The sequence below is a fragment of the Leiobunum rupestre genome, chromosome 3 (genome assembly GCF_980474605.1).
Source record: "Leiobunum rupestre chromosome 3, qqLeiRupe1.1.hap1, whole genome shotgun sequence".
Classification (NCBI taxonomy): domain Eukaryota; kingdom Metazoa; phylum Arthropoda; class Arachnida; order Opiliones; family Sclerosomatidae; genus Leiobunum; species Leiobunum rupestre.
The window spans coordinates 58,542,365-58,565,977 of record NC_143386.1 but is presented as its reverse complement, the minus strand read 5'-3'; the positions used below and the strand labels follow the sequence as shown (position 1 = coordinate 58,565,977).

The window sequence follows — 23,613 nt, the reverse complement described above, 5'->3', positions numbered from 1 at the left end:
ACTCTAATAATTGGAAAAATTAAACCCGGAAATAAAACTGAATATAGTTAAAGTGCATCGAAATATTTAGATACAGGAATCACACGTGGTTGATTTTATATTTAAATATTACATTTCCTGTAAATCTTTTAAATCCTAAGAAAATAATACTTAAAATAATGACGCAGTTCTTTGAACAAAATCTTAAAATAGCGTTAAACTATTGAAATTATTTTACACAGAATTTCTGGATTCTTAAGACCTCTAGTCGATAAAATCAACGAAATCTGTATTAAACCATTAATCATAGTACTCCAGAGCTGTGCAGAGCCGAAACGATTGTGATAAAAATCCATTTTTCAGGGAAAAAAATGTAAGTGATAAGATACTTCGAAAGTTCACTCCTAAAATATCGTGGCAAAAAACTGACGCAAAAGCTGTGACTTACATAACCAAAAAAAAACCCGTATTTTGGGCAATACAACGGGTGGAAATTTTTTGAAATCGTACCCAAATGCTACCCGATAATCCAAAGAAATCATAACTACCAAAATGTGCCCCTGAAGCTTAAGGGGAAAAAAAATCTACCAGAAAATCTCCGTGTCATTATGGAGTGCAGGGGGGACTGAAAACATTGAAAACGGCTCCCGACAATAATTAAATCGCTGCGAAGCTAGTTGCAGGAAAGTTTTTAAAAAATAGACTGAATTGAAAAATTGGAGAAAGCGGAACCTAGAGATCCTTGAAACACAATTTCGACGATCCGAGATTTTTAAAAATATAGTAAATAGCGTCGCTGCGAGGTGCAATTCCAGCGTATTAAAAAGTTGCCCGTGTACATCGTTTGGAATCTTCGTTAGTTAGAACCTTCGTTTCGGAAGGACCGGAATCATATGGAATTGTTGAGCAACGATTCGACCGAGTACTTGCCGCATTTGCCTCCCGATGACGGCGACCTGGACGTCAACAGCACCGTCACCACAGCGGCCGGACCAGGCGTCAACGTCATCCAGGTCGTCTTGGACACGCTCATTTATTCCATTCTTATTATAGTCATGTTCTCTATGGGTTGCGGCGTTTCTTTAACGGAGGTAATTAATGACATCTGGATTTAAATGAATTAAGTGGATGTTTTAAACGGGCCTATTTGGTAGTTGAAGAAGCATTTGAAGAAGCCTATTGGTATCGCTATTGGAATGGCCTGTCAGTTTCTACTCATGCCTTTAGCGGCCTTCTGCGTCATCAAGCTTTTCGGTATCGACGGACTGCACGCCACTGGGGTCCTGTTGACGTCCAGTTGTCCCGGTGGTACTGTCTCCAATGTCTTCACCTATTTCAGCGATGGGGACATTTCCCTCAGGTGAGCAGCTACTCTAGGACAATATTAATTTAAAATATTGACGTAATAAATTTAAGTTTAATTAAGTACTGTGCAAAAAATTATTTAAATCGTAAGACTTTTCTGGGGACATTTCCCTCGGGTGAGGACCTTATCTAGTACAATATCATTTTTAAATATTGACGTAATAAATTTAAGTTTAATTAAGTACTGTGCAAAAGATTATTTAAATCGTAAGACTTTTCTGGGGACATTTCCCTCGGGTGAGGACCTTATCTAGTACAATTTCAATTTTAAATATTGACGTAATAAATTTAAGTTTCATTAAGTACTGTGAAAAAAAATGATTCAAATCGTAATATTTTTCGGTAAAACGGTTTTAGAAAGAGCCCTGGAATAGTTCGTGTAAAATTATCTTAAGTATCTGAATTCTAAAAGTTCAGTTTACTAAGCTATAGCAGATTTACGTCATATATTTATTACGATTGAAGTGTACATCTATAGGAGGTAAATTTACTTTCGCACGCCACATCACAGCTTAAAATTTACGTCGGAATATGTACTATTCATAAATCATATTTTTTCCTGTGTAATACCAAGAATGAAGGAGACTACCCGAGGTGGTTATCACCAATTTTGTTGAAATTCGGGGGTTAGGTAGATCTTATGGTAGTATGAAAATTGCCAAAGGGAAAAGTTGAAATGGGCTAAAGTTTTCCTAAAAAATTAAATTTTCAAAACTTACCCAAACCGATGAATTTGACCTATTTTCGGTAAAATTGATCAATGATTTTGGCTAAAATTGATCAATTTTGGTTAAATTTTAACAAAATTTTGTAACCGAGAAATTCCCATGCTTTTTTAAATGGAGAGGTCAAAAACATTTTCGGTTGCCATGGGAAAACTAAAGCCCATTGCAACTTTTCCCTTTGGTAATTTTCATACTACCATAAGGTCTACCTAACCCCCGATTTTCAACAAAATCTGTGAGAACCACTTGTTAGTGATAATACATATTTTTAGACTATTTTTAACGTTTATCCCAATCAACCTCATGCTCTTGCAAGAAGCTCCTTCATGCTAACAAAATCAAATCAGCATGGCATTGTAAACCAGCCACCCGAATTAATGGCTTTAAAAGTCGCTCGATGACTTAGGCCTAATGTGGTGCGTTGGGATAAAACTGATGCTTCCCGATGCGATTGAAGCATACGTCGGTGACGTATTTCCTCCCCCCTCCCCACTCGTGCCCCGGGGCAAAACTCGATCATGAATTGACTTTTGAAAATACGACGCGAAATTACATGTTTCAAACAAATAATATTATCAGTATAGGGCAGTGGATACTTCTATCTTAAGAGTTATATTAAATACTTCTGGTATCAATTAATTTCAGCTCCTACAAACGCGTATTATATCTCAGTATAGAGTGCTAGCAGTTGATGCGTTTTTAAAAGTTAGTGACGTCACAGCCGTAGCTTCCGTAGTGGTTGTCATGAAAACTCGCGTTTTTTCTCAATAGACGTTTAACATTGGTGACGTCCAGGGTTTCAAGCTGCTGGCACTCTATAGGGCGATAGTTAGTTCTCTCGTAAGAGACACTATATTTTTCGGGCTATATTTATATTCACTTATTATATTGGTAATTTCACTCCAGGCTGAAAAATATTAACCGATATTCGAAAACATTAAAATAAAAGAATTGACGCCTCAGGGCTTTTGTTCCGTTACGCAAAAATGAGCTGGTGCATACTTAAAGTGGAACGAGTTAAAACTGGTTGTCGGCATTGAAAAGTCATTATTATGCAATATTCAAAAGAAAAACACCCTACAACCGATTTGGGCTACAATGATTATGTTTATAGGTACCTTTCTCCGTCCAAATATGACAATAATTGTAATTTATAACGGCACAAAAAAATTGTTAAAGGGGAACGGTCAAGCTTTAACCAGTTAGATAGCCCTATAGCCCATTAAAAACTAAAATTTATGTCGAAAACCGCATCAAAAAATATTGAGTGGTTAATTTTTAATAAAATAAAGAAATTTCGGGAAATTGAAAAGCGCGCGTCCGCCGCGACACCTGGTGAGAAGTCGATTAGACAGAAAAACAACGTAAAAGCGCGCGCTGCTGAAGACGCAAAAAATTTGTTTTGCACGCGCGGCGCGTTCCAGTTATAAGAGACCTAAGCCTAAATTGCGCGATTTTAGTTAGGATAGTTCGCAAATCGCTCACTAAGGTCGTACTGGCGCTGCCGATACACCTTAAGATGGCGGCGAAAATTCAAACCCAAATATTTGGCGTTATTTGGCGTTCCAACTTTTTGGGTCAAAAACTATTTTTTCATGACCAAATAAGGTACATGTAGTATATTGAATGTCTTGTTGATCTGTTGATATGCAAATAAGGCGATATTTGGAAAAGCTTGTCCGTTCCCATTTAAAGGGAAAATTTTAGATATTTGGGTTTTTCAATTAATAATAATCATAATAATAAGCTAGGCTAATACCCAAGACACCACCTTAGGCCTAAGTCATCAAGCGACTTTTAAAGCCATTAATTCAGCTTATAATTATTCAATACTGAATTTTAATAAGTGTTATCTGATAATAAAAACCAGATCAAGCTATTAAATAAGTGTATTTTAATTAGGTAATAAACGCCCTCCGTGGGAGATAAAAATAAAATAAAATATTTTCGTGGTTAAACCTATTACGTGAGAATTATATTTTCCCCAAACGAAAAAAAAATAATTCTTCCACGGAACGGTGATGGGTGCGTTTCCCTCTTTTTAGAGCGGGTCGGAGTGTTGGGAGTCAGAATGAGCTATGATCGAGAACCCTTATTTTATCTTGATTAAATGAGCGGCAGAATGGAGTGTCTCTTTAAAGCTGAAAGTGAGCTGACTCTTGAGATGAGCGCTTCAAATGAGTAATAGATTGAGCAAAAGAAGAGGCAAGCTGTCATTTTTGAGCGTAGCTCTCACTGTGGAAACTGGCAGAAAAAGTGGCTGTCCGGTCCTAGAGAAGCTATTGGATGAAACGAAAAGGGGCGTTTCGGAAAACGACTCGAGAGGGAAAAACGGGTGATTGTTCCGCGCTTTAAAAAAAAATGGTATTCTCTCACTGCGATGAATTGGGGGGAAAAAAAGTGGGGTTTCGGAAAACGAGTCGAAAGGGAAAGAGTGGTTAATCGGTCGTGTTGGGGGGGAAAACGACTCCAGAAGAGCCGGCGCCAGAAAATTGCTGTCTGACGGAGCCACGAGAGGGGAAACAAGTGGGCCCGGCAGTCCCAAATAATAGTTTCACACGAGCCAAGCTTTACGAACACACGAATAGTAGTATAACCGGTAACGGAAACATGAACAAATAAAATAAACGGTCGAGAAAAACCGCTCGAAATATTTTTGTGGGTAATATGGGAACCGCTCGAAATAGGTTTGTGGGAAATATAGGGGTGACAATTTCAAAAATTACCCAGAGTGGTTGGGCTAAAGGGTTAAAAAACCAACAGAAGCGATTTCACCACGTTTAGAGATGCACTTACGAAAACCCATGCCGCCCCCTCCCCTCCCTTCACACCTAGGGGCTCAGGGAAGGTGATAGCATAGTTCCCAAATTCCACAGAATGGCTGGGCTCCGAAGAGTCGCCAACAATACATAGGAGCGCTCGGTGGGAGAGTCGCCATATCTTACCCTCCCCCACCCGAATGGAAGCGAGAGGCAAGCGCTGTTGCGGAAACCGTGTGCGAACGAAAACGCCAAAACGCCAGAGACGGAAACGCCAGAAGATCGCCGAATCCCGATTGCCCGACTTGCTAGGTTGTTGGTTGTCTAAACCGCGTGAATTTTAGGGATGAAAAGCTGGTATAACTATAGCAGCATATGGCTAGCTTTCTACGGCCTTTCCCTCTCTGGTTTAAAGCGCGAGCGTAGGAGGATTCTACCGTGGCGTAAGAGAACGACGTTATTGCGGACGGTGAGAATCCTACCGTGGCGTTCGAAAACGGCGTGTTTGCGAACGGCGGCGGCGGGGACCGTAGCGGCTACGGGAGTTTTACTCTAGCCTATACTAGGCTCGTGTAAAACTAAAAAGACTCAACAGCTGACAATGACCGAAAAACACAAAACGTTTAAATGAATTTTTAAATTTATATTTTTATTGACCGAAAAAAACAAAACGCTTAAATGAGTTTTGAAATTTATATTTTTATTTAAAAAAAAAACACGTTTAAAAATTTATTTTGAAATTTTACGTAAAAGAACATTTAAACAATGGGCCACGTCGACGTCGACCTCAGATTCCACACCGGCAAGTCGTTCCCCGCATCTTCTAACTGTTTCTCCACTCATTAATGCAAACGAATTGAAATAAAGAGTAATCTTTAAAAACTAAATGATTTATCTCGCTTTCCTTTCTCTACAAGAGTTTAATTAATCTAAGCCTAATTAACCACCGGATTTGCATCTCGCTCCGCTCAAGTATTTGTTGAAAATTCCGTTTTCGGTTTTTGCAACGTCCTAGTTATTCTTAAACTATCAAAAATCAGAGATGAGCAAATTATAATTAGACAAAATAACCACTGTTTTTTGGAATAAAATTGTTTTTGCATTGATTTTTGTGAATTTTATAATATTTTGTTAGTTTTAAAAAGTTTTGTTAATTAAATCAGTTTATTATGGTACAATTAGTTTTATTTTATCAATGTTTTTTTAAAGAAATGATTCGGGTTTTTATGCTCAGTCAGCTGTTTGATGAAATGAGCAGAATCTTTCGTGTTTTATCGAGGTGAGCGTGAAAGAGCTTGAGCAGTATTGAATTCGAAATTGAGCTAATGAGAAAACAGGATTTTTTTTACTAAATTGTGAGAAGAGCGTAAGATACAAATATTTTAGGTTAACATGAGCGATTTGTGAGCTGAGCTTTGATTTTAAAAAACTGCCCATCTCATATTATTTTTCCAGTTCCAAAACGTACCAAAAATTCAATATTCCTTATGGTAGAAGCAATTAATTTAGGAATTACAGCAGAATTCTCAATTTTTCCATGGTGAAAATCACTGAAAATACACAATGTTTTGTCAAATTGTCATAACAAAAAATAATATTCCCATAGTTAAACCTCATTTTCATTGGACGAGACTTTACGCTGAAGGTTTTACGGAAAGGGGGAAGCCAATATCCGAATTTTCCCCTAAAGCGTCTAAACAATGAAAAATGTACGCAAGAAAATCCACGATTTTTGACGGGTTGCGTTCTCCTTGTGTGGGGTGCTGTGTTTGTTGCTCCTAGGTTAAACTATGTAAGTTAAGAAGGTTTTTCAAAAGGAATTTAATAGCTTTGTGGTAAATCGATAAATATTTGGCAAATACTAGGATTTGACGTAATTTATCAAGAAGTATAAATCCCAAATATCATTACAGTAATATCAATAACGTATTTATTTATACCATATAAGAATAAGTAAAGGAAGAGAAATGGGAGCGCGCTTCTCACCCCATCCTAAAGGTTCACACCCACAGACGGGAGCGTTAGGGGGGAAAGAAAACGGGGTTCTCGGGGTAAAATATTTGGGACGTTGCTTTGAGCTACATCATTTGGCGCCCTCTTTACATAGCGAGAAAAATTATTACTGGATAAATTCATCGCTGGTATAAATAAATTCATTGCTGGTATAAATAAACCCATTTTTGGTATAAATGAATCCATTTTCGGTAGAAATAAATCCATTATTAGTATAAATAAATCCATTGCTGGTATAAATAAATCCATTATTAGTATAAATAAATTCATTGCTGGTATAAATAAACCCATTCTTGGTAGAAATAATAATCATCTCAACACAGTCATTATTCCTAGGTATAAATAAATTATATTGAATTTAAAAATGAAGCCTTAATTTCAGTAATAAGTAAAGGTTTTCAAAATGGCGTTGAATGTATATATAGTCCTAAGCAGTTTTATAAGGGATTGTTTTTTGAATAATATTGAAACAGCGTGGCCATGACGACCCTATCAGGGATAATGGCGCTGGGAGCCATGCCGGCCAACATCTGGCTGTACGGACTCGTGGTGGAAACGGGGGAAGCCAAGGTGCCCTTCGTAATGATCATGCTCTCCCTCTTCATCACCATCCCGCCCGCCTTCGCCGGATACTTCTTCAAGTACAAGTTTCCCGAGAAAGCGCCATTGGCTACAAAAGTAAGTCGTAATCAGCTCAACCTTGGCCAACTCATGGAAAGAGTTTCAAAGAAATAAAAAAGAAATGATAATTTCTACAACTACCGATTAAGTATTTACTAAAGCGAAAAAGAATAATTATATGTTATTTCTCGGAAGAATGTAGCTTACGTTTATCACGGAGGAAGAACCAACGTCTGGAGAGTTAAATACGATACCTCTAGCACGGGGCGATTGTTCTAAGTACGGCACAGTGCTTCCACTTCCAAAAGATCATTTTACCCAGACAAAAGCTGAAAAATACCTACTTTTACCCATTCCCAATTTCAAAAATACCCTTAAAATTCCCACAATAATCAAACAATAATATACCCACTTTTACCCATTTTAAATTTAAAAATACAATGAAACTTTCCATAAAAAAACATGAAAAAAAATGTAATTCAATTATAACAGTTTTTTCTTTAATTTTTACAAAGAAAAAGACACTAATTTAATTAATATTAATGGTAGCAAAAGTGACATAATTACCAAAAGTGTGTCAATCGAACCTATTTCTGAATGAATGTTACGAACGAAATACAAGTCAGGAGGGGAGAAGGGAAAGTATGCCTTGGGGAGGGAAGGAAGTTAAAACCAACAAATAACGCCTCGTAGTGATTAACTGAGAAACTAAGTAGCACCGGTCAAAGTTAAGTGTATTTTTTATTTTTCATCGTTCTGTGGAGATGCTATCGCCATCTACCTACGATATAATACCATAGACTAAAAAAAAGATCCAGAAAGGCGACAATAAATAGTCTTTTATGTGGTCGATCTCGCGTCGAGCATTCATTAAACCTTTAGCATACGAAAGTACAGGGATTGTCACACTTTTGCGAATTATGTCACTTTTGATGGAAGGTATGCAATTCGCTTACTAAGGGACGAAAACAATATTTTAGTCTGCTCGAATCGGCAAAGCTGACAACAGAAAAGAACCTAGAAAGTTCTCGACATAAGCAAAACCAGTTTCCCACTTACGCGTATTTTATCAAACTTCGCACAGTCCATGGGTGGTTTCTTCTCACTTAACTTATCGTATATACTATTCTCCACCACACTCCTCCCTTTTCGGCTTTCCGTTGCTATGCAACGTGTTTTGAAATTTTGAATGTTTAGGCTTAGTTTCTCTTTTCGATATAACAGTCGCCAGCCAGATTTCCCGCACGGTACTGATGAGTTCCAAATAGAACGAAACCGGTCTACCGTTGGAATTTCTGGATATTTTGTTTAGTTTTTATGTAGTTTATTACTCGGAGATCTATTTGGTTCGAGTTTCGCGTTTTTGTTTGCTCGAAGACCTATTAGTACGAGTTATTAGTAAGTTTTTTAATTTCTTAAAATTTGTTTAGGCTTTAGCTGTATTATCACTTTTAATTATGGACTAATCTACTTTTTCACTTATTTTATCAAACTTCGCACAGTCCATAGGTGGTTTCTTCTAACGGCCAACTTAGTTACACTTTGTCAAAATGGGAAATTATAATTCATGGTGGAATATTTTAAAATTTTTTAAATACCCTTAAATTTGCCATGAAATGTTCAAAATACCCTCGTTGTACCCATTACCTTCAATCTCGAAAAAAAATCCCTCTCGAGGTCAATTTTACGCGAAAAAGGGTAAAATACCCTCAAAGTGGAAGCACTGGTGCGGCATAAAAATCCGCTAGAGGCGCCAGGCGTTACGCCTACTTCGTAGGCTTTTAGCGACTCCTATTTTAGGACAGCCATTACGGAATTTTTATAAAGTTATAGTTATTCCGTTCATCCATAGGTGGCAACACACTACTAGGCACAAAGGTCAATTGTGCTTGCTTTTCTTCTCCAGGATAGTAGTTTCTTCCTCCTAAGGACAGTAGAAACAGGGACGAGAAAGCAGGGAAAAAATTTCGATTTTAAACGTCTTTATATTCACGTGGAGTTAGATGCAAACAAACCGCGGCCATTGTTAAGACGTGGTTCTCCATGGACAGTATTGATGTAGTTAGTTTTTACCATTTTGATGTTAAATTAAAAATAAAACTACAAGCGTAAATAAAAAAATGCCCATTTGTTTTGAACACTTAAGCCTCGTCAAGAACCTCTAAAATTAGGTGACCGCCATTTTATTTGTTTACAACTAAAGCCCAGTTCACACTATACAATTAATTGGGCCACTTAAATGTATTCAACTAATTGTAAACAAGCAAATTGTATAGTGTGAACAGAAACAGTGGGAACAATTGTAACAATTTGTCTGTTCACACTATACAATTTTCTTGCTTACAATTAGTTGGATACAGTTAAGTGGCCCAAATAATTGTATAATGTGAACTGGTCTTGAATATCCTTGCGTTTAGGTCGTTTAAGGTAATATATTCCAACAGAGGCCGCCAATACACTTTATCGTCCCTGTATCTACTGTCCTTGTTCCTCCACGCGTTTATTGTCCAGAAATTTGAGGTTTTTGGAGCTTAGCCAAGTGTGAACGCTACCGGTAATTTAATAAAATTCCACGACGTCTTCGGACAGTATGGTTCCCTTATAGGTATGGTGACCATCTTGACGGCGATTGGTCTTTCCGTGTACGATAAACCGGAGATCTACCTCAGCGCCTCGGGCCCCCTGTACGGCGCTGTCTTCCTGTTGCCTCCTTTGGGGATCATCGCCTCCTACCTCATCTCGTGGGCCTCCCAGAGACCCTCCCACGTCCGCCGGACGATAGCCATCGAAGCTGGGATACAGAACGTGGGACTGGCCTTGACGGTGGCCAGTTTGTCTTTCAAACCCGAGGTATATACTGCTTTATTCCCATTTGCAAGAAGACTCGTTCTTTTTGAAGAACGTTTAAAGGGCTTCAGGTAAAAGTCTTTTAGGTGACAAGCTTGCTCGCCCCGGAATGAACTTGGATTATAGCGGGGTGGCGGAGTGTTTAGCACTTTCACCTCGCAGCCAGAGGAGCCGGGTTCGATCCCAGCTTACGGCACTGGGTGGAAACTCGGAACCACTCCTTCCGCGTTGAGTTTGCAAGTTCTCTCCCCACTGGTTTAAGGGGTTTTTCCCCGAGTTCTTCGGTTTCCCCTTCGTATAAAAATTTGTAGGGGTTAACGGTAATAGATAGTGTAGGGAGCTGTTGGCTCGTGTGGCACGAAGGGCTCCTCCTACGCATTGTAACCCGTTCGATGACTTGTCCCTAGGTTGGTGCTTTGGGTATTAGCCTAGCTGATTCTTATTATTATTCTAGTGGCGCAGTCAGGATTTGGAGGGGAGGAATTCAATTCATTCAACCATACATTTCTTTCTTCCTAAAATTGCGTAGATAATTTCTCGATGGCATAATAATTGGTAAAGCTATAACTATACGATCTACTAAAAGGAAATTTACATAATTTATCTTAAGTGAAAAATACGCATCTACGCTATAAAAGTAGCAGTTTTCAATTGTTGCAGTGTGACGCGGCTGAATATATATAATATCAAGAATGTATTGAAGTTACTAAGAATATTTCAGCATAGCATTAACCCCTGGTACCATCCTCACAGCTCTTGTGGAGAAAATTCGTCTGCATTTAAGGCGCATTCAAGGTCATACCATATAGCAAACTTGAATGGGAAAGCAGACGAATTTAAGCTACAAAGGCAGCGAGAATGGGAATCAGAAACCTGTAGTCCAATAACTTCAATACATTCTTGATCATACGATGAAAAATTAAATTTAAAAATTACACTGCGTAGGGAAATTTACTTATTTATCAACCATATTTTCTCAATATAATAGCGTGAAATCGAAAAACTAAAAAGGATCAAATTTATAGTTGGAAATAAAATTATACTTGCGTTCTCTATAATTATGGCCGTTCGCAGGTGGAAGGCAAACGGGCGTAAATCCCCCTGTGATGAGCTATTAATAAACTAATAAAGGTATCAAGTTTCCTCCCTTTAGACTTTGAAAATACCTTCAGGCGACCATTTCTATAATATAATTATAGGGGCACACCGGTGTCGGAAATTAAAAGATTCCCGCGCGCGATCCAGAAAGAAGGGCTTGAGAAATGACAGATTGTGATTGGCCAGATCTGCTACCACGAGGTACGGAAATGGAGAAACTACTCGATCGATTTTCACCCAGATTTTTCAAATGTCTTTCATTATATGAATACGAAAAATGGGTAAAAACCAAGAATGTATCGAAGTTACTAAGAATATTGGACTACAGGTTTCTGATTCCCATCCTCGCAGCCTTTGTAGCTTAAATTCGTCTGCTTTCCCATTCAAGTTTGCTATATGGTATGACTTTGAATGCCCCTTAATTGCAGACGAACTTTCTCCACAAAAACTGTGAGGATGGTACCAGGGGTTAATGCTATGCTGAAATATTCTTAGTAACTTCAATACATTCTTGGTAAAAACCTGTTCATTTTATTATCACGTGGACGTCATTAGGGTTAGCACGGTCGAGTGACCACGCGAATCGCGCGTGCGTTCTCTCAGTAGCTATGCCGTCGCTGCCATCAAGGAACCAAGACTACTGTCACCACGGACTATATAGTCTGTGCTGTCACAGAGCGGCCACGGACTAGCGGTTTGGTCACGCCAAATTATTTCGCTGGCAGATTGGTCTCTCGCTTATATTGTTTTTTTATGAAACGTATTTTCATTGAGACCGTTGTTCACTGAACACTTTTTTGGCCATTGCTATTTTTGTGAAATGGTACCTACCTGAGGCTCCCTCGTGTGCACAAAGTCTTAACTAAAATTATCAAGTATATCAATAATTTAGATAAAATGTCGCCAATCTTCTTATTTATTATATTTTTTCGTTATTGCTTTCCAATTATACAGTATAATTCATTAGATTTAACAATCAGTTTATTATATTTAACGATTATTAAATTAATGTTCACTCTATTCTTGTGGTGACCTTACTTTACTGTCGAGAAACCGATGACAAATGCGTGGGATCGAAACCGGAAAAGCCAATAAACTGTACAGTAAGAAACTATAGTTCGTTGAGCCTTAGTGAACGTAGCCTTGGTTTTCGCGCCAAAATGTGGGATCCAATAACTTGAACAAATAACAACCCGGGGCGCTACAATCATGGATATGTTAGTAGGCAATATATTTTCTTGGCACGTAGTTACAGCGTGAAAAATATATCTTTCGTTAATTCGGTATTTTGCAAAGCTAAGGTGGCCTACGTGGCATCATTATTTTAAAAATACATGTATACCAATATTATACAGAGTGTTTCAAAAGATTATTGCAAAAATTTGAAGGAGTTGTAGGAGGTGAGTTGAGAAGTACGCCTGTTTTTTCCCATTTTCCTACGATGAGTTTAAGAGCGCCGGAGAGCTTCAAAGTGTGGTCTACTAGCCCCTGGAGGTAGGCTGCAACAAGCGCAAAACCAAGCAGCAGGGACTTTAAATACTGTTTAAGTTTACTTTTTTACGCTGCTTACCTCGATTTGTCCTTTTTTACCTATCACACGAACCCAAACCTTAATGTTCGCATTTACCTGCTGCTTGGTTTTACGCTTGTTGCAGCGTAGTTTCAGGGGCTAGTAGGCCACACTTTGAAGCTCTCTGGCGCTCTTTTAACTCATCGTAGGAAAATTGAAAAAAAACAGTCATACTTCTCAACTCACCCCCATACAACTCCTTAAAATTTTTGCATAAACTTTTGAAACACCCTGTATAAATAAGACATTGTTATTTAACTGTATAATATGGTTTGTTTGAAACTTTTAATGATAAATGAAAAAGGTTTCCCACTTATTTCTACATATTTCAAATCTGGCTTATTGAAAAATTTTGTACGACGATTTTAACAGCATGGGAACCTTTTTCCTCCATTTTTTCATTATTTATGAACGTTCCTTTGGTACTTTTAAAGCGATTATGCTCATTACTAGAATATATCTACGGTAACTAACACGACTCGAGTATATTCCAAAATCAATCGATAATTTAGATTGAATATTTATTCTGCCCTGAGGTATTGATATTTAATTGGTATACTTAAGTTTGTTAAAAAAAAACTACGTGATAAAAATTCCAAAATAATTCAAAATTTATAATTACAGTTTATTACAATTATCGTAACCAGGTGCAAATTAAAAGTAATTCCTACTAACATAACTACTAGTGTGGCCCGTCAGTTTTGAAGGCGTTAGATGACTTAGGCCCAAGGTGGTGCATTGGGTGATTAGCCTAGCTGATTTTTGATTACTATTATTAACTTATGTTGTAATAGATAATCTTATTGATAAGGCTGGGCGAATAACACTTTTAGCCTATCGAGACGAATATCGAATACCCGAAATTTTTTTAATAGAATACCGCGACGAATAGTAGTTTTCGAACCAAATACCGAATAGTTAAGACCTTTTCACACGAGCCAACTTTTCAAATCAAAATGCTGAGTCAGCAAAAATGGATCAGTGATCCATTTTTTTCTCGCGTACTTTTTTGGTGGATCAACTCATCGAACTTTTATTCACACGAACCAACTAGTTGACTCAACTCAAAGTTGACCCATCTAGTTGGATCAAAAAGTTGGCTCGTGTGAATAGACCTTAAGGCTTAATGCTTATACTACTTTATCGAATAATATGCCGAATATTCGTCGAATATAAGTAATAATAATCAGCTAGACTAATACCCTAAGTCATCATGCGACTTTTAAAGACATTAATTCAAGTGGCCGGGTTACAATGCGTTGGAGGATGGCGGCCAGCCCTTCATGCCACTACTACTATTACGGTTAACCTCAACAAGTTTTTATGGAGGGGGAAACCGAAGGAAAATCCCTTTAGACCAGTGGGGAGAAAACTTGCAACGGTGCCTACGTTATTATAATAACGTAGGCACCGCTTGCAAAACTCAACGCAGAAGGAGTTGTTCCGAGTTTTCACCCAGTGCCACAAGCTGGGAACGAACCCGGCTCCTCTTGCTGCGAGGCGAAAGTGCTAATCACTCCGCCACCCCATATTTCCAAATATTAGTCGAATAACAGGTCTAAAAAGTCGAAATATTTTTAATTTTAATGTCTAAATGGTAAAACTGAATTATTTAATGGCGTTATACGTGACCTATGACGTAAATAAAAAACTAAAACTATCTTTACACACAAAAAAGTATCTACTGAGAGACAACGGACCAATGACGTATGTTCTTTTATATAGAATTTCCCTATAGATTATTTAATTAGAATTTTACTGAGCGCCGCCGTTCTAGCCGTCAACCGTCAAGTAAGAGCTCTACCATAGAACTTTCTTCGTCCCAAAACAGGCTTTGTCTTCACCCTCCCCATAGACAGCTATGCACAGGCCAATTGGGGAGGCGGGAATAAGAGTTTATATTTTCCGAATATTTACCGAATAATAAAGAGCGAATAATATAAATGTTATTCGATATTCGTCGAATATTTACCGAATAATAGAAATGTTATTCTTTATTCGTCGAATATTTACCGAATAATAAAGACCGAATAATAGAAATGTTATTCGATATTCGTCGAATATTTACCGAATAATAAAGACCGAATAATAGAAATGTTATTCGATATTCGTCGAATATTTACCGAATAATAAAGACCGAATAATAGAAATGTTATTCGATATTCGTCGAATATTTACCGAATAATAAAGACCGAATAATAGAAATGTTATTCGATATTCGTCGAATATTTACCGAATAATAAAAACCGAATAATAGAAATGTTATTCGATATTCGTCGAATATTTACCGAATAATAAAGACCGAATAATAGAAATGTTATTCGATATTCGTCGAATATTTACCGAATAATAAAGACCGAATAATAGAAATGTTATTCGATATTCGTCGAATATTTACCGAATAATAAAGACCGAATAATAGAAATGTTATTCGATATTCGTCGAATATTTACCGAATAATAAAGACCGAATAATGTTATTCGATATTCGATTAAATACCAAAAGAGGCGTGAAACGAATATCGATACGGTTATTCGTCTCGATATTCGACTGAAATATTCGGTTAATTCGGTTATTCGCCCAGCTTTATATAATACTTCTGCTAAAATTGATAAATTTCTGAATAGATCGTGAGGCCTGTTATGCTGTATCCGGGACTGTACGCCATTACCATGATCCTGACCGGAACGTTGATATGTATCGTGTATCAAGCCTACAAGAAATGCAGTGGAAAGAGTTCCAGTAAAAATGAAACCACACAAGAAAAACCTGAACTGAAAGTGGAGACGATAACGTAAAAGAAAACATCATATGTAACATAATCATTCGTAAAAAGTATCCCAGAAAAACATTTTCGCTTGAAATGACGTAAATAGTTGATTTTATAAAATAAAAAGTGGTCTTGTTAAAATGTTGCTCTTACGTCACAAGACACAGCTTTATTAGTGTATTCCTCGCACGAGCGATTTGCACGTGCGCTAGAAAAAGTTCTTCTCCTCGTGACTGTAGCGCGCGCTCGTAGACTTGTCAAAATAAGAGGCTGTGACGTAAGAGCAACATTTCAACAAGAAGGCCACGTTACTTTATAAAAATAACTAATACGTCATGCCACCTAGGAGCAATAAACACAACACCCCACACAAGTAGAACGCAACCCGTCAAAAGTCGTGGATTTTCTTGCGTACATTTTTCATTGGTTAGACGCTTTAGCGCCTGCTGCCGTCGGAAGGGGAAAATTCGGAAATTGTCTTCTCCCTTTCCGTAAAACATTCAGCGTAAAGGCTCGTCCAATGAAATTTGTACACAACACTGCGTTAGCGCAAGGATCCTATATGTCCCTAACATATAGGATCCTTGGTTAGCGCGTTTAAAGGTTAGCTGCGTTCTCCTTGTGTTTGTTGCTCCTAGATGTCACAGTCAGTGACGAAACGGAAGTTAGTGAAGCGGATTTTCAAAACGATCAGAATGAGCGAGTTTCAATAACCGCGACCGCCATCTATCGGCTTTAAAAATAACTATTATGGTTTTACCATTCTCGTCTGCTTTTTCGTCTAACTGCGCATGTGTCAGATATTATTGCAACTCGCTTACTTCTCGAGCGTTTCTATTTCTATGGAAATGTTAATCAGGGGCAAACTTAAGACAGATTATGTTACATATGAAAACACTTCTTAATGCGTTTATTTTTCGTCGCGTTTTTAACCTCGAAATGTTTTACCATTTTACCAAATCTTATTCATTTTAAAAAAGTGTACGTGTAAACGTCCTTTTATTAAATATATCGTCGTTTAAATGTTTCATTTGGCGTATTTAAATAAGCTAAATTACCCACTAATTGTTCCTTTTATAAAAAGCCAAGGTTGAACGAAATGTCTGTGTGGGATTGGCATTTGGATGGTGATATCGAATATTATAAACATATTAAACGAACCCCGAGGGGTCAGACATTCATCAAAAATGTGTTGGGGATTTTTATATCCGGGATTTTACGCTTTACTTCAAGATTTCTAGTTGGATTTCGGGATTTCACGTCGAATTTTGCGATTTTTCCATTTTTCGATTTCTTGTCGGATTACTTGGACTATTAGGAGTCCATTATTCTACTACAGTAATCGAGTCGTTATCCGAAAACAAAGCACGCAAAATTATAAACGTATTGTTCCTGAGTCGATCAATAGATGCCGCTACTGTATTCTTTATCAACGATGAAATTGATAAAGCCAAAACTGTTTATATTTTTACTATTTAAATTACAAAATTACTGGTACGTATGGCATTGAGGTCTTCAGTGGCGTAGGCAAGGGGTGTTTCGTGTTCCCCCTGTCTGAACTTTTACATATATATGTCAAAATAAGTAGTTAAGAGCTTCCTTCACTGTTCAGCAGAGGGCGCTACTAGTCAGCCGTTGTTTTTAGTGGCGCCATTTTTGAAAAATAACTCCTGCATTGCCACAACGATTTCGCATCTTACCGACGTTTTAATTTACATAGATAAATCAACATTTTTTCTGTCAAATCGTTAGTTTTGGTTAATATTCTTTTAAAACAGAGTTACATTGTTATAGATGATAAAGTTAGTTTTTTTTCATTTATTTCATTTATTTACGATTCATTTCATTGCATTGCATTTCATTTTATTTTAGGACAAAAACAATTTTTATTTTACAGCCCCTTTAAAGTTTTTAGTGAATTTTTGTAGCAGATAATCATATATTATTTTAGAGATATAACTTTCTCTAGCTAACTCTATTTCCGGCCGGGAGTAGTGGCGTACTCTGGTAATCCCAAGCGTCTGGGAGCCTGGGAGACAGAGTTTGTGCCATTTGTGGATGGCCGTGTTAGGGCGACCACCAATCCCCCAACGGTGGTCAGTATACTTCCGCCACGGGTGTCTCCACCCCTGTCACCACGTATCCCTCCGTTGGCGTGGCTGTTACACTTATCTCGCCCTGAGTAATCAGATCTTCGCCGGGCTCGCTGTCTTCAATCAGCCCTTCTTTCTTCTTTGAATAAAAAAAAACTATTTCCGACAGAAGCTGAAAAGTCCCCGCCTTTGCTAGTGCTAACAGGTAACACTTTTTTTTTTGAGATACACACACAGCGGTGTCGACCCGAGGCCTTAGACACCAGCACACACACAATAACTGATTAATCAGGGCGAGATATGTGTAACGGCCACGCCAACGGGGGGATACGTGGGGACAGGGGTGGGGACACCCTTGGCGGAAGTATTCCGACCACCCGTTAGGGGATTGGTGGTCGTCCTCACACGGCCATCCACAAACTCTGCCTCCCGGACGCCTGGGATTACAGGAGTGAACAGGTAATAGTTATTTTAAATAAAGCGATAGTCGGGGGTAAGTGTTTCGTATATCTCTTAATTAAAAATAAAAATTAATTTTTATATTTACTCATGTATAAAACGTTTATTTGTAAGTCGAAGCCTAGAATAAATTTGTTCAGATCAATTTTTAAATTTTTTGATTTGTTACTAATTGATTGAAAAAATCGTAAACTGTCCGAACCGATTCAACATTGACATCATTTAAATCTATTATTTATGAGAAAGTCGTTTGTTTTATTTTGTTAATAATTTAAAATCTGTCACGGACGCCAGACTTCAGAAGCTAGATCATACCTTTTTTAGACAGGGGTTCAGAGTGTAAACAAATAAAAAACAGCGTAAATTCGATTTGAGATAGGAGATATGTATCACGTAAAATGAAAAGAAACATATTCGGATATGCAATTGCAAACCTTTTCATGAAAAATTATAATAAAATGGTATGACAGTGTGCTGAACCGTCTTTTACAATGATTTTATGATAGATAACTTTGTTAATATCGATATTATCGGCCACGAATAGCCGATATATCGGCTGTAGCCATTTCGGTGCATCCCTATAAAAATATTTAATATAGGCTTTGTAAGTCACGTTTAGCCATAATTATCGATAATTATGACACCTCATAGATTCCATTACTATGTTATATATTACAATTTCAATTAATTCAAGTAAATTAAGATTTAATAGTTGTTACATGTTTCTAAACACGTAACAACTATTAATTTTTAATTAGTTTGAATTAATTGAAAGACGATGTTACGAATCGTGTTTTTTTTACTCGCCTCGTGTTAAAGACTATTTATTTGGGCGTTACTCTAACAATACAGCGAATGGAGGCGTTACCCCATCTGGTGGAAGAAAACGTTACTAAACATTACCAATATCTATTCCTACCTCTGATTTGGTCCGATTGTAATTAACGTCATTAACATCGTTAGGGGGAGTAATAAACGCAGTATATTTTTGGCCGTAATTTGGCAGGAAATTCTCGTCCATCTGCCTCGAGCCTATGAAGGTACATGTTACATTTGAAATGAAGAAGTAAATTAATAATAACTGAAAATGGAGAAATAAATTAATAATAACTAAAAATTAAGAAGTAAATTAATAATAACTAAAAATTAAGAAGTAAATTAATAATAACTAAAAATGATGAAATAAATTAATAACTGGAAATATTAATTCAATTAATATTAAATAAAAATTAGTTATTAAATTAATTAAGTTAAACAACAATTTGTTATTAAATTAATTAAGTTAAATAACAATTTGTTATTAAATTAATTAAGTTAAATAAAAATCAGTTATTAAATTATTTAAGCTAAATAAAAATTAGTTATTTAATTAATTAAGTTAAATTAATATTAACTTAAAATTAAGAACCAAAATAATTGAATTATATTAATCTGAAATTAAATTTAAAAATTACGTTAATATCATATTTAAATAATTAAGTTAAATTAATCTTAACTTGAAATTAAGAACTAAAATAATTTAAATATATTAATCTGAAATTAAAATTAAAAATTATATTAATATCATATTAAATCAATAAACCCAAATTAATCTTAAAATATTAATACTCTGCTTTTCTCACCATGATCAATTTCACCTAAGGGTCGGTACGTCTCGTATTAGATACAATATATAATTGTGATATCATTGACAGAACCGAACTTAAGAGTTAGGGAGATACTAAGATGTCATTTAAAACTACATCGATTATTATTTTAATTAACAGCCGAGGGCGCTAGTGTCCATAAAAGTTATTTTCAATAAAACTTGAAGCCGGGAAACTACCCTCCTCGAGTCCTCTTCACCGGAATCACGGTCAAACTACGCAGAAAAATTACCCCGTACTATAAAATATTTAAAATATATAGGTGCGTTCAACTTGTAGATATTTCGGGGAATTTTATTCAGCATCCAAAGCCAAGGCTACTTCCAGTCAATATGAACCAATTAACAATTAAGCAAAAAGGCCAAATATAGTCCGGCGCTTATGTATCCGCCTACATTCGTGAAATCGAACATGGCGAGAAAATTTACGTGTTCACATTTTAAGATTAATTTAGGTTAATTAATTTAATATGATATTAACTTAATTTTTTAATAGTAAGTGTAGGGAGCTGTTGGCTGGCGGGGTTTTCAGGGCTTGCCACCACCCTCCAACGCATTGTAACCCGGCTACCTGTTTAAAGGCATTATAAGTCACTAGATGACTTGGGCCTAAGGTGGTGCCTTGGGTATTAGCCTTGCTGATTATTATTATTATTATTATTTTCATTTACATAAATTACTTTAATATGATATTAACTTAAATTTTAATTTTCATTGACGTTAATTAATTTAATATGATATTAACTTAATTTTTAATTTTAATTTACGTTAATTAATTTAATATGATATTAACTTAATTTTTAATTTTCATTTAAGACTAATATAATTAAATTATTTTAATTCTCAATTTTAATTTAACGTTAATATAATTAAATTATTTTAACTTAATTTTAAGATAAGATTAATTTAACTTAATCTTAATTTATTTAATTATATTTAAATTTAACTTAATCTTAATTTATTTAATTATATTTAAATTTAACTTAATCTTAATTTATTTAATTATATTTAAATTTAACTTAATCTTAATTTATTTAATTATATTTAAATTTAACTTAATTTATTTAATTATTAATTTAAATTTAACTTAATTTATTTAATTCCTAATTTAAATTTAACTTAATTTATTTAATTCCTAATTTAAATTTAACTTAATTTATTTAATTCCTAATTTAAATTTAACTTAATTTATTTAATTCCTAATTTAAATTTAACTTAATTTATTTAATTAATTAATTAATTCTTCGTGTTAATTTAATATAAAATTAATTCTTCATGTTAATTTAATATAAAATTAATTCTTCATTTTAATTTAATATTAAATTAATTCTTAATTTTAATTTAATATTAAATTAACTTAATTTATTTAATTATTAATTTAAATTTAACTTAATTTATTTAATTATTAATTTAAATTTAACTTAATTTATTTAATTATTAATTTAAATTTAACTTAATTTATTTAATTCATAATTTAAATTTAACTTAATTTATTTAATTCCTCTTATTTAAATTTAACTTAATTTATTTAATTCCTCTTATTTAAATTTAACTTAATTTATTTAATTCCTCTTATTTAAATTTAACTTAATTTATTTAATTCCTCTTATTTAAATTTAACTTAATTTATTTAATTCATAATTTAAATTTAACTTAATTTATTTAATTCCTCTTATTTAAATTTAACTTAATTTATTTAATTCCTAATTTAAATTTAACATAATTTATTTAATTCATAATTTAAATTTAACTTAATTTATTTAATTCCTCTTATTTAAATTTAACTTAATTTATTTAATTCATAATTTAAATTTAACTTAATTTATTTAATTCCTCTTATTTAAATTTAACTTAATTTATTTAATTCCTAATTTGAATTTAACTTAATTTATTTAATTCCTCTTATTTAAATTTAACTTAATTTATTTAATTCATAATTTAAATTTAACTTAATTTATTTAATTCCTCTTATTTAAATTTAACTTAATTTATTTAATTCCTAATTTAAATTTAACTTAATTTATTTAATTCATAATTTAAATTTAACTTAATTTATTTAATTCCTAATTTAAATTTAACTTAATTTATTTAATTCCTCTTATTTAAATTTAACTTAATTTATTTAATTCCTAATTTAAATTTAACTTAATTTATTTAATTCATAATTTAAATTTAACTTAATTTATTTAATTCCTCTTATTTAAATTTAACTTAATTTATTTAATTCCTCTTATTTAAATTTAACTTAATTTATTTAATTTATAATTTAAATTTAACTTAATTTATTTAATTATTAATTTAAATTTAACTTAATTTATTTAATTCCTCTTATTTAAATTTAACTTAATTTATTTAATTTATAATTTAAATTTAACTTAATTTATTTAATTCATAATTTAAATTTAACTTAATTTATTTAATTCCTAATTTAAATTTAACTTAATTTATTTAATTATTAATTTAAATTTAACTTAATTTATTTAATTCCTCTTATTTAAATTTAACTTAATTTATTTAATTTATAATTTAAATTTAACTTAATTTATTTAATTATTAATTTAAATTTAACTTAATTTATTTAATTCCTCTTATTTAAATTTAACTTAATTTATTTAATTTATAATTTAAATTTAACTTAATTTATTTAATTCCTCTTATTTAAATTTAACTTAATTTATTTAATTCCTAATTTAAATTTAACTTAATTTATTTAATTCCTAATTTAAATTTAACTTAATTTATTTAATTATTAATTTAAATTTAACTTAATTTATTTAATTATTAATTTAAATTTAACTTAATTTATTTAATTCATAATTTAAATTTAACTTAATTTATTTAATTCTTAATTTAAATTTAACGTAATTTATTTAATTCCTCTTATTTAAATTTAACTTAATTTATTTAATTCCTAATTTAAATTTAACATAATTTATTTAATTCATAATTTAAATTTAACATAATTTATTTAATTCCTAATTTAAATTTAACATAATTTATTTAATTCCTAATTTAAATTTAACATAATTTATTTAATTCCTAATTTAAATTTAACATAATTTATTTAATTAATTAATTAATTCTTCATGTTAATTTAATATAAAATTAATTCTTCATGTTAATTTAATATAAAATTAATTCTTCATTTTAATTTAATATTAAATTAATTCTTAATTTTAATTTAATATTAAATTAATTCTTCATTGAATATAAAATTAATTCAGAAATGAAACTTTTAATGTTAGCTTCCAGTCCCTCTAGATAGACTGGAAGCTATCATTAAAACTATATGTTTTCAATTTACAGTACGGGGGTACACAAATAAAGATAACGAATGTCTCTCTAGATAGAGGCAATGGTGTCAACCAAATCGAATTTTACGTAAGTTATCCCCTTTTATCAGAGTATAATCGAGGCGCCATCTATGTAGGCGCCAGACTTAAAAGGTGAACCACGAAAATATAAAATTTCCCGTGTATTGATTAATTTAATACAACGCAATGTCATTATTTACAGACAATTGTACATGATTTCATCCAGGTGAAAACCCGCATATTGTATCGCTTGAAAGTGCTTCCAGCTAAATTTTCCACATCCTGTGTGTTATTAGATATAGGAACGTTTAATGTGTCCAAAATACTTAAAGGTCTTTGCACTCCCGGGACATTG

The 23,613-nt window shown here is 33.7% G+C and overlaps 1 protein-coding gene across 1 annotated transcript; it reads left to right on the top strand.

The window, feature by feature from the left end:
• Window positions 1–872: 872 nt before the first annotated feature.
• On the top strand, window positions 873–15,775 carry LOC149953195 (ileal sodium/bile acid cotransporter-like). The gene is made up of 5 exons (XM_090169814.1): window positions 873–1,070; window positions 1,134–1,339; window positions 7,315–7,519; window positions 10,052–10,312; window positions 15,605–15,775. Exons 1-5 carry the CDS (start codon window positions 873–875, stop codon window positions 15,773–15,775), a joined length of 1,041 nt encoding a protein of 346 aa, XP_090025940.1.
• The last annotated feature ends 7,838 nt before the right edge of the window (window positions 15,776–23,613 follow it).

Excerpts from the sequence above, each read along its gene's own strand:
- LOC149953195 (XM_090169814.1), top strand. The coding sequence starts at position 873 with ATGGAATTGTTGAGCAACGATTCGACCGAGTACTTGCCGCATTTGCCT. Across the intron at positions 1,340-7,314 it reads GATGGGGACATTTCCCTCAG|CGTGGCCATGACGACCCTAT; the intron begins GTGAGCAGCTAC and ends ATATTGAAACAG. Across the intron at positions 7,520-10,051 it reads AAGCGCCATTGGCTACAAAA|TATGGTTCCCTTATAGGTAT; the intron begins GTAAGTCGTAAT and ends GTCTTCGGACAG.